At 39.2% G+C, this 11,530-nt stretch overlaps 1 protein-coding gene across 1 annotated transcript; it reads left to right on the top strand.

Annotated features, from left to right (window-relative positions):
* Positions 1-3: 3 nt before the first annotated feature.
* Positions 4-11,173, top strand: LOC5513411 (protein arginine N-methyltransferase 5). The gene is made up of 21 exons (XM_032382877.2): positions 4-159; positions 1,262-1,377; positions 1,741-1,826; positions 2,320-2,451; positions 2,598-2,672; positions 3,201-3,247; positions 3,855-3,904; positions 4,394-4,504; positions 4,628-4,680; positions 5,289-5,336; positions 5,727-5,840; positions 6,197-6,274; positions 6,618-6,676; positions 7,033-7,155; positions 7,227-7,311; positions 8,087-8,177; positions 8,499-8,614; positions 9,029-9,119; positions 9,560-9,673; positions 10,467-10,531; positions 10,876-11,173. Exons 1-21 carry the CDS (start codon positions 71-73, stop codon positions 11,026-11,028), a joined length of 1,896 nt encoding a protein of 631 aa, XP_032238768.2. The 5' UTR covers positions 4-70; the 3' UTR covers positions 11,029-11,173.
* Positions 11,174-11,530: the final 357 nt, after the last annotated feature.

Raw genomic sequence — 11,530 nt, 5'->3', positions numbered from 1 at the left:
GTGGTAGAGTAGATGTAGTTGCCCTCACTGGGCCTCCTGTGGTAGTGCAGAGCATGTGGTTTGATTCAAAATGGAGGATCTTGGAAGACTTTCTTGCGGCCGCGACTTAACGTCTATTCCGGACCTTGTGGTCGCTCTCGGATCTGCTTCTCAAAGCGGGTGAGTTGTATAGATGCTTATGACTTTTGTATTCGTGTAGAACTGTCGGCGATCCAAAATCCCCGAGCTGGCGATCTGTATGTGTTTGACAGCTGAAGCTTTCCCGAGCTTTAGAGCTTTAGAGCTCATGGCGGATTCAAGAAAAAGATCACTTATAACCTATCTCATGTTTTAGCGTTTACTGTTCTTAAAGAAGTTAAAAAGTATAAACATGCATGCTACTAATTTAAACAGATTTATAGGGATAAAATCTGGAAATTGATGGATCCAGGGGGGCTTCTCTCCCCCTTTGGACAGTAACTTAGATGGGGGGGGGGGGGTGAATAGGTTCGCGGATCGGGGATTCAGCCACGAAATGCTCACGGATTACGGATTTTGATGATTATTTCAGCGGATTGGCGGTTTCTGGAAATACGGCGGATCACGGATCTGTTGACAATTTGGCCACAGATTTCGGATTTTGACTGCTTTGACGGTCGAATTTCGGATTTTAAATGAATTTCAATCGATGCTATTGTTTATCTGTGAAACCATGCGGACCTAAAAATATCTGCGGATCCACGGATTTGCCCCGAAAATGTTGCGGATCGGCGGATTTACATACCCCTATTCACCCCCCCCCCCCCCTTTAGAGGAGACCATCATATGATTAATTTAAGAATTCCAAATCTCAAAAAATGGGTTCCCTCTTTGACAAATCCTTGGTCCTTTGTTATTCCATCATTATCAAGTTGTTTGAGTTAATCAATTTGAGATCAGATCATTGTCTATGATTTAAATTTATTATTTTAATTATTTTAATTATTTAGGAGTAAAAGATTTTTCTGGGAGCCTCATATTTGACGAATGCAGGCTCCTTTTCCCCACCACAATTATTTGGAACCACAAAGCCAGCCAAATCTAGTAAATTAAAAAAAAAAAATTATTTGGAACCCTGTGTTCAGCCAGAACTGAAATATTGTTATGACAGTATCATTATATTAAGGTTCCAATGTTATGGGAAATGTATGGCTTTAATACAGTCAGCTGTTTTGTAACCCGATAGACATCACATTAGACTATTTCATACAAGAGAGTTAACTGTGTATTATTTTTTTTCCAGGTTTGATTTTATCTGTGCTCCAATTTGCCATCCTCGTTACAAGCGTGAGTTTTTAGAGGAGATTCCAGATCGAAGCAAATCTTTTACTCGGGCAGATTTGGTCTTGTCTAGTCAAGGTCTGTCTGATTTTGTTGTTTTTGTAATTTGTTTCTTGGAGTTGAGATGTACAGTATTGTTCTGAGAGATAGTTTGTATGCACATTTGTATAAAATAATAAAAAATATAGAGGCTTTTGTTGATTCACAGGAAGGAAACCACTCTTTCATGTCCTACCTAAAGTTGAAAAGGTTTTTCCTTTTCCTATGGCTTCTTCAGAGGCCCAGCCAAACTAGCACATCCATTCTTCAAAATCGATCATTTTAGCGATGTAATGCAATTGCAATAAATATCAGAATGTCACTGTTTGTGAGTTTTAGAGTTTTCATATAACTCAGTTCCCTGAATGGAAAATAAGAAATGGTGTTTAATTGTTTCTTTAGACTGGAGCAGTTTAATTGTTGGTAAAATCTCACCTTGGATAAATGTGGGCTCTCTCAATGAAGTTGTCAGGAAAAACTCTGAAAAGGTAGAAAATTGGACTATATTTTTTATCCTCAAATGGCCTTCATTTTAAGGAGTAGCAGCATAGCAAGTTGCTATGGTTACCATATTGCAGTTTTTTTTAAAGTAATCCCTAATAACTATGCTAGCAATATTCTTTCTGATATACACCAACTTTGTTAGCCTACCAGGGAGGCAAAGAAATAAAAAAAATACTTCAGTGCATATCAAAACGTGATGGGGACCTTACTTGTAAAATGTGTATCAATCAAAGTTGTGATTATATGCTATATATCGGTCGAAGGAGGGGGTGTAGACTCCTAGTGGTTTTTAATGCAGAAGGTTTTATAAGAAGGGTTTCACGAGGAGGGTTTATAAGGAAAGTTCTTGGCTGCCCCCCCCCCCCCCCCCCCCCAGTTTTCTTAATGTCTTCTGTTTTTTGCCCCAAGTATTTCAAGGCCCGCTACGGTAGTGATTATTACTGTATGTTTGAGATTAGCTCCTTTTTCATACAACAGGCTTTGATGCAAGAGGTGAACTATGCCATCCATCTCGGCTTGCCGTCAGTCATGTTGGAGCTGGGGAACTACAACATTATCAACTTGGCGCATTACGTCAATGACATCCTGATCAACTCTCATGTGCAGCAGGTATAGCATGGATACATAGTACTACTAGTACAAAAACAGTATTTCTGCACCCCCTTATATGCTGATCTTCCTTGCCACTATATCAAGGAACACAGTGATCCCGCTGCAGGACCTGTTTTTATGAAAATTCTTTCTCTATTTTCTAGCTGTGGATCAAGGTGCCCATGCGATGCTCTGAGGACATGTGCGATAAAAGCTTGTTTGATGAAGAGGATTCTATGGTAACACATAGCTTGAGACCTACTGTAATTTGATTTGGTTAGATCCCTGAATAGGTGGCACACCGAAATAGACACTGCACACGAGAAAGGAAACATGAATAGATGCTGCATCTATGTAGATTCTATGTAGTTTAGTCGAAACTATATTTCAAGTTACGGCAGTTAACAGAAATAAATTTATCAAGCTGATCACTCTCATAAAATACAAAAAGAAAGAGATTCTTGGTTGGGTTGGCAAAGAAAGGGGCCTCAAAGGGCCGACGTACAATTTATGTCTCACCACGAAACACACTTCAGATTTTATTTTTTAGTGAAGAGTCTAAAATAGCCCATGTCCATCTCAAGCTAATTACTTGCATGTGCAACATGTGGTTTAAGAACTAAGGCTACCTTACCACTCCTCTAAAATTATAGTAAAAAGATTATGGAAAATTCCATAAACCAAGCAGTTTCTACACAGGAAAATTATGTTAACTACTCATCATACCATTACTTTTGGTTAACAAATTGTGCATGCTACATTTCTAGGCTGAGGTGACAGAGAAAGAAAAATTGGAAAAAGACCCATGGCAGTGGTGTGTTAAATATTTGTAATTTTAGGATATAGTCATATGCATTGCACTGTGTTGCCAAGACCCTTAAGGGGAATTTTATATTCAGGATATATTGTAATACTGCCCACAGAGAGGTGCATTTACAGGAATTGCTGTGGGGGGCTTGGCAGTCATACATAGGTATTGCATGGAAAATGAATAGTATTTGAAGATTCTTAAATAAAATACTTTTTGGCAGCCAAGGGTGGGGTGGGGGGATTGGCCTGTTGTGCCTCCCCCCTTAGGAACACTCCTGAAGAGATGTCAAAGGCGGATACAGGGGGGGTCGATTGGGAGGATATCCACCCCCCTTTTCGAGTAAAAAATGCTTGTTTGAAGAAAATAAATGCCTTCACCTGCTTGACTTTGCTGAAGCGAAAAATCCAATTCAGCGGGAAGTATTTTGAGATCTATGTAGTGACCTACAAAGAACAGAAGAGCCACTGGATCAGTTGTAAGCCGCTTATCCGGCCATCATCCACCCCCCATTTTGAAATCCTGGATCCGCCCCTGGATGTACCCCTCTTTCAATCCTAAAGGGTTTCTGTAGAAAGAGAGTTCACCAGAAATTGTTGTCCTTTACCCCTAGGTGGAATCTGTTCAGGACAGTTTGCGGCAATAACAGAAAGGCAGGCATCGGTAGGCTTTTATTCCTCATAGACTGAAAACGAAGATATGCCGCCCAACAAAACAAAATTGGATGCAGTAGTATCATTAGAATTGTTTCTTCTTGCCAATGAAATGACTTTGAGATACAAATTGATCCAAACAGGTTTGATGCATGTTAAACTTGGCAATATACAATCCATTTGGCCAATAATACCTTTCGATTGGATGTTCATCATCTTTTCATTATACTGGAGTTTTTTGTACTTTATGTTTAAAACTGTTGTAAATTCTTTACAACCAAAAACTGGTATTTGGCTCTGCCAAATTTTCATCTTTAATAAGACTTCTTCACGAACACAACAATTAGAGCTTTTTGTTTTCGTTCATTCATAATCTGACGTCGTGTTTTTATGCCTCATGTGACCCCCCAATTAGCAAACATGCTATTGTTAGCCACCATCATCTTGTTCAGCCTTGTTTTCATTCTTAGTTCCTAACATGATCATGGTGGTATTTTAGCGTTAGAGATACCTGCTGAGCTGCCCCCTGACGTGGAGCTAGAGCGGTGGATTGGAGAGCCAATTAAGGCATGCATCTTACCAACTGACGTGTTTCTTACTAACAGAAAAGGTACTGAAGCATGACATTGTTATTGTTATTATTATTGTTATTTCTCGAGAAATCAATCTCTAATGCCAGTGAACTTGCATTTTTAGCTCACATTAATGTCCTCATCATGACATTTTTTCATAGGATTTCCAGTTCTGCCCAAATCTCATCAAGCGTTCCTAAAACAGCTCTTTAAGGTATTCTATCACCCTACATTTTGATATCATATTAATGGCTACTCCTTCCTCTCGCAGCGCACATAATTTCCGATTCTCACTGGAATGCAAGCGCAAGAGGAAGTGCAAGAGAATGCTACTGCTCGATTTTCTTGCGCTTGTGTTTGACCGATTCTCACTGGTGTTGGACCGCTTGCATCTTAGTGAGAACCAACCTTTAGTTTCACCTCCACCTCAATTCCCAGACTGCAGCCTGTCCTATTCCTTTTTTTTCTCTCCCCCTTTTTCCTCTTACTCCTTTTGGAGTGCATTCAGCCTTCTACTGACAGGCACTTCAACAGATTTTCGAAATGTGTAACAATATTGTTATGTTCAGTTAGTGATTTGTTATTAGTGATATTTTGTTTTGCAATCAGTCACTGCCCTCCCACGTGCTGCGGATATCACAGTAGTGCACCGGGGTCAGTTTGTAAATAGCCAGAGCATTAATAACACACACTAATCGACCACGAATCCTGAATAAAGCCCATAGAAACTTTTACTAGCTTTTCGTTACAAAATGTGTTGCATTCATATCACTATTGGTAAGTATTTGTTGGTGTTTTATTTTATTTTCTGTATCTTTGCAGCTGAACGTCCAATTAATCCTCTCTGGTTGCTGTAAACACAAGGGAAAGGTATTTTTTCATGTTCACTGACTTGGGTTTGGGCATGGGAGGACATGATGATTTTGTAGAATTTTAAATTCTCAATCCCCAATCAGAAATTATGCCATACTGGGGCTATGCCAAAACTGAAGATTGACTGTGAAAAAATCTAAGAGCCTCTCTAAAATATGTTCATTGCAATGTTTACCAAAGAACATTTTGTGTTCGTTGAACACAACAACTGGACTGCTTAACCTCCATGATGGCTGCACACAAGGCCAAATAAGGCTTACAGTCCATTCAACATACTACATTTTACTTCAATGCTGTCATCTCAATAACAATCATCTTTGTTTATAGAGGGTTAAATTTTAACCTTTGCAAGTTTTCTAACTAATAGCCATCATCTCCTTTTTTCAGGGAGTTCAGTTCTACTATCAATACTTGGAACACCTGTACCAGACACAGGCACCACTAGATCCACTGGGTCGCTTTGCTAAGGGTTATGAAGACTACCTCCAGTGTCCCTTGCAGGTATGGAATATGATATAGAGAAAGATAAAATACCCCCTAGTGGAGATATATTTACCCATTCAAGGCACTTTTTCCCCCTAAATAACTTTTACAATCAAGGTGCATTTTATTCACAAACATGTGTTTTTTTTGCAATTGGTAGATAACAAAAAAAGAAATACTAAACAGTTCTTGTAAAATTTCATTTTTTTGGCAATTATTAAAACTTGTTTAAAATCTCATTTTCTTTCAAGGCTCTTTAAGGAGCCTTGAAAATTCAGATGCAAGTTACACATGATTGTTAGCATCTTTTATACAAGAGCGTCTTATGCATAGGTTAGGGTTAAAACCTGGTTTGCTATCAACTTTGTTCACAGCCCCTGTCAGATAATCTGGAGTCTCAGACGTATGAGATATTTGAGCGGGATCCTGTCAAGTATGCAGAATACCAAAAGGTAAATTATGGCTAGAATCTTGAACTGTAACCCACTCGATTGCCTGATAAGGAGAGGGGGAGTACACTAATATGAAAAAAATGAGGACACCTTTTACAGCAAAAGTGAAATATGGCAGAGCATTTGTAGAAAAATGGGTCATTCAAAAACATATATTGGCCAAGCATTCAGCAAAAAAAATACAGCCCACTCAATCAAATATCTAGTGGCCAATCTTTAAATCAAGTCTTGGTTTAGTATTGTCAATTTTTCAGTATATTAACTTTACCCACTTACCCAGGCATACACAGCGAGATACCTTAAAATATATTAGGTTGGTATAATTTGATATTCCTCTTCCTAGGCTATCTATGAAGCGCTGATTGACCGTGTCCCTGAGGCAAGCAAAGATGCAATTGTAACGTAAGTCAAAACTAAGGACTAAATAAAACTTTATGTTATTGCCAAACTGATAACCCTTTTTGCCAGGCTCTAGCCTTAGCATCTTGGTTATAATTAGTGGCAACTAGAAAATAAAAGAAGCTATAGTTCGGGGGCTTTGTTTAATTTGAAGATCAGTGCCTGAGGGAATAAGTAAGGAACAAATCTGTCATTTATTATGATGTTTGGGGGACTGCATTTTGGTAATTTTTTTAATGAACCTGAATCATATGTCACTAATGGTTTTAGGCAATGGGTGTGGCTCACTGATCGTGCCAAAGGGGGTAAAGGGGTGCAATAGATATTTGAACTACATCCTGTTTCTTCATTTCTTGTAGAGTCATCATGGTAGTTGGTGCAGGACGTGGCCCACTTGTAAGGGCGTCTCTGACGGCAGCAGAAAACGCTGGTCGCAGAGTAAGGTTGTATGCTGTGGAGAAGAACCCAAATGCTGTAGTCACGTAAGGAGTTTGCTGCTACCGTAGATAAGTGAACTGCGTACTTACAATAATAGGTAACTTGTTTTTCTCAGACTTGAAACATTGAAGACAGAAGAGTGGGGCGACAAAGTGACAGTGGTGTCGTCAGACATGCGTGAATGGGATGCTCCTGAAAAGGTAATGCAGGGTATGTAGAGCCATAGCAAGGGGTGGGGCACTTGAGACACCCCCATCCCCCCCTCAGGTATGTTTAGAAATTATTAGCGAATGACCAGAAGGGGTATGGTATACCCCAGAATTTGTCTCAATGTTTTTGTATCTTCCCCACCCCCTACTAACCAGGCATGACATACAGTACATCCGTGAAACATGCACCCCTGAAATGGTAAAGTGACACATGACACAAAATGACTCGGATTGTATTACAGTCATGGAAGGGTTATCAAACTTGTGCATGTTCAATGCCCCTGAAAAGTAAACATAACGTGATTATAATGAAGTGGCCCAACTTAGTCAGTGCCAGATCTTGGAGAGGGAGGGGGGGGGGGAGGGGGGAGCTGTCTCCAATAGAGCCTGAATTTTCCAATCAATGAATCAATCAAGTTTATTTCATCAACTAATGGTGCGTTTTTTTCCTATCACTCTGGAATGGGAATGGTTGGAAAAGAATGTTCAGAATGGCATTCGAGTCATTCTGCTTCAGGTAGCAGAATGGGTGGAATGGCCTTTATTCCATTCCGGAATGGGAACACGGGATAAATGAACAGGTGCTTTCTCTATTCTAATTATTCTCATTCCCGAATCACAAGTAAAAAATTCATCCTAATAGTGACGTTTACATTGGTACTTTATTATATTGTTGATGAGGAGTCTACTTAAAACCAAAAATGCTAATATTCGGTAGACCCAAATAACATATGGATGGAAAATTGAAAGATGGTCTCTTTTCCAGGCTGATATTCTTGTCAGTGAGTTGCTGGGCTCTTTTGGGGACAACGAACTATCACCTGAATGCCTGGATGGTGCACAGAATTTCCTCAAAGGTTGGGATACAGGATAACAATATCTAAGTTGCCATGAGGATTTTGTTATGCTTTAATAAACAGAAAATAGATTTTGAACTCCTAAAATGCACAACATTCGAGACATGCTTGCGATTTCAAAGATACAAGACGTTCTCGACATGCATGCATAATTTTAGCCTTGAGTAATTCTAGACGCCCATTTAACTCTAGTCAATTTCTTGTCACTCTAGTCACTGTCCAGTCGAATTATTGTATCAACATACCACTGATTAATGATCATACCATATTACCGTTCTGTTATGTGGCACCCTAAACTTACTTGAGATTCTTTCCCTTTAGATGGTGGTATAAGTATACCCTGTGATTACACGTCTTACTTATCACCACTCTGCTCACCCAAACTTCATCAAGAAGTCTCTCAAGGATCCAAGACCGACAGCAAAGGGCCACAAGCGGTAGGTAGCCTGCCATGGAATGAAGTGGTGCTTCATTAATCGGTTAAGTTGACTCAGTTGTTAGCAAACTAGTAATTCTCATAATTTTTCACTCAATGAAATTGACTCCCAGATCTGAGCCAGATTTAAGCTTTTTGTCCTTTTTTACTGTACAGTAGTGTTAGCATAAATCAACCAATCGCAAAGGATGCTTTCCATAACTTGGTATTTTCTATAATGCACAATGGGCTGTCAGATTAAGTTTATTTCTCATGATAATGAGATGATAATGAATGTTAACATATTCGCTACTGCACCGGCCTGAACACTCTGGGTTTCAAGGAACCACTGATAAAATGCTTTGAGTCTAGATTGAAGGCATCAAAAGCCCGTGGTAGTTATGTCCTGGTAGTGAAGTGATGTTCTTCTTCTCAGCCCTTTGAAACCCCGTATGTGGTGCGTCTTCACAACATATTCGAACTTGCCAAGCCGCAACCCTGCTTCACGTTTTACCATCCCAACAGAGGTAAATATTGTAGTTGACTCAACTTTAGTTTATTATTTTACGCTTCCACTCTTCTTATTTTGATACAAATATTACGAACAAACATTTCGAAGTCTTTGATAAGTCTCACACATGGGCATTTTTTCTATTCTCTACAGACTGCTTGTGTTGGATAAGGGCGAGAAATTGCGTACGCATGTCTGAAAAATCTCTTTTGTTGCACCGTTTGTTTTAAGCGGGTAAAAATTTAATGATGATTAATAAAATTTCTTTCAATTGAACGCCCTTTTTGAACTCTTATAGTACAATTCCATTGTTTATCATATTCCTTATTGTGAACAATAACAAACAAGCAGAGACTCAAGTTGTTCCCTCAATACGTTTCTTTTTGGTTACCGTACAAATAAAATTGAGATAATGTTATGTGCTTCAAATTCTAATATATTTGTTGTTTCTTTCAGGGAAAATTGATAATTCTCGTTTTATCTCTCTGGAATTCTCGGTCAAGGCAAGCGCCATGCTGCATGGCTTTGGTGGTTACTTTGACGCTACCTTATATGGCAATACTAAAATAAGTAAGTTACATGTATCACCTTACAGGCAATACTAAAATAAGTAAGTTACATGTATTACCTTATATGGCAATACTAAAATAAGTAAGTTACATGTATAACCTTGTATGGCAATATCAATATAAAGAAGTCACTCGTATTACCTTATATGGTAATACCAAAAATAAGTAAGTTACATGTATTACCTTATATGGCAATATCAATATAAAGAAGTCACTCGTATTACCTTATATGGTAATACCAAAAATAAGTAAGTTATGTATTACCTTATATGGTATAATCAATATAAAGAAGTCACTCGTATCACCTTATATGGTAATACTAAAAATAAGTTAGTTACATGTATTACCTTATATGGCAATAGTGTGGTTTTCAAAAACCCGTGAAATACTATTTAGTTTATTTAGTACTAATACACTGTAATGTCTTTGTTCTCTTTTGTTCTGGCTTGACTATTACACTTTAACAATTACATTTTGTTGCACGGGATTTTGAAAACTACTCTATCCAAATAAAGGAGACACTCGTATTACCTTATATGGTAACACACATACAGCCGTCTTACATTTGTTTATTTCTTCTTCGATAAAGCTTAAATATCGAGGTTTGAGATGCAGAAATTTAGTAAAAAAAGTTGTTAGGAGGCTGTAAACAAAATCCGACTTAACAAGGTCCTCGCTTTCACGCTAAAATTCCATCATCTGGAAAACGGCTCATTAAACATGACATGGCATCTTTGCATAGGATTTCATATCATCTTTGTTATGATCACATGTATATCTGGTATTCTCCGTAGGCATTCACCCAGACACCCATTCACCGGGAATGTTCAGCTGGTTTCCATTCTACTTCCCAATACAGGTAATAGCCAGTCAAACTGGTTTCCATTCGACTTCCCAATACATGTAATAACCAGTCAAACTGGTTTCCATTCGATTTCCCAATACAAGTAACAACTAGTTAAACTGGATTTATTATATGGAATAAATAATGGTTATCGTCACCCGTTATTTGTTAGAAGAACACTACATTCTTTTCACCTGACCTTTCATCTTACTTGACACGTCACGCATTCACTGATGAAAGTCGTTTCACGCGATTATCTAATCCCCCTCCTTCCCCCTCAGGACCCGTTTGACGTGACACGCAATCACTGATGACATTCGTTATACGCGATTATCTAATCCCCTCCTCTCCCCTCTCAGGACCCCTTGTACGTGGAAGGGGGCAAGACCGTTGCGTTGCACATGTGGCGCAAGTGTACTGGTAAAAAGGTCTGGTATGAGTGGAGCGTCTCCAGGCCCGCTCCAGTCCCCATACACAATCCCGGTGGACGGTCCTACGTTATCGGGTTATGACGTCATGTTTTAAAATTAACCTCGGATGTCGATCGATGCTAGTTTGGGGATACTGACGTCTGCATTAGGGAATAATGGTATTACACCCTGTAGCACCCTAAATGATAAAGTACGATATGTTAATAAATTTACGTAATGCGTGTTACGAATGATGAATGGTTAGATCAAGGTCGTATCTTGTCTCTTTGATAATTAAATGTATTATTTTTACTTTCCCCTAACACATACACACACAGAAATACAACCCAGAAAGGCTCGATAAATCCCTCCCCACCCACCCATACACCGATAGCCACAGGTGGCCCAGTATGCTTGTTAGCGTATGGGGCATCTCGCCACAGGTGGCCCAGTAGGCTTGTTAGCGTATGGGGCATCTCACCACAGGTGGCCCAGTAGGCTTGTTAGCGTATGGGGCATCTCACCACAGGTTGCCCAGTAGGATTGTTAGAGTATGGGGCATCTAACCACAGGTGGCCCAGTAGGCTTGTTAGAGTATGGGGCA

Source organism: Nematostella vectensis, chromosome 13 (genome assembly GCF_932526225.1).
Source record: "Nematostella vectensis chromosome 13, jaNemVect1.1, whole genome shotgun sequence".
Lineage (NCBI taxonomy): Eukaryota > Metazoa > Cnidaria > Anthozoa > Actiniaria > Edwardsiidae > Nematostella > Nematostella vectensis.
Note: the sequence above shows the minus strand (reverse complement) of the source record. Positions and strands in the feature narration are given on the sequence as shown.

Excerpts from the sequence above, each read along its gene's own strand:
- LOC5513411 (XM_032382877.2), top strand. The coding sequence starts at position 71 with ATGGAGGATCTTGGAAGACTTTCTTGCGGCCGCGACTTAACGTCTATT. Across the intron at positions 2,452-2,597 it reads TCAACTCTCATGTGCAGCAG|CTGTGGATCAAGGTGCCCAT; the intron begins GTATAGCATGGA and ends TCTATTTTCTAG. Across the intron at positions 9,674-10,466 it reads ATATGGCAATACTAAAATAA|GCATTCACCCAGACACCCAT; the intron begins GTAAGTTACATG and ends TATTCTCCGTAG.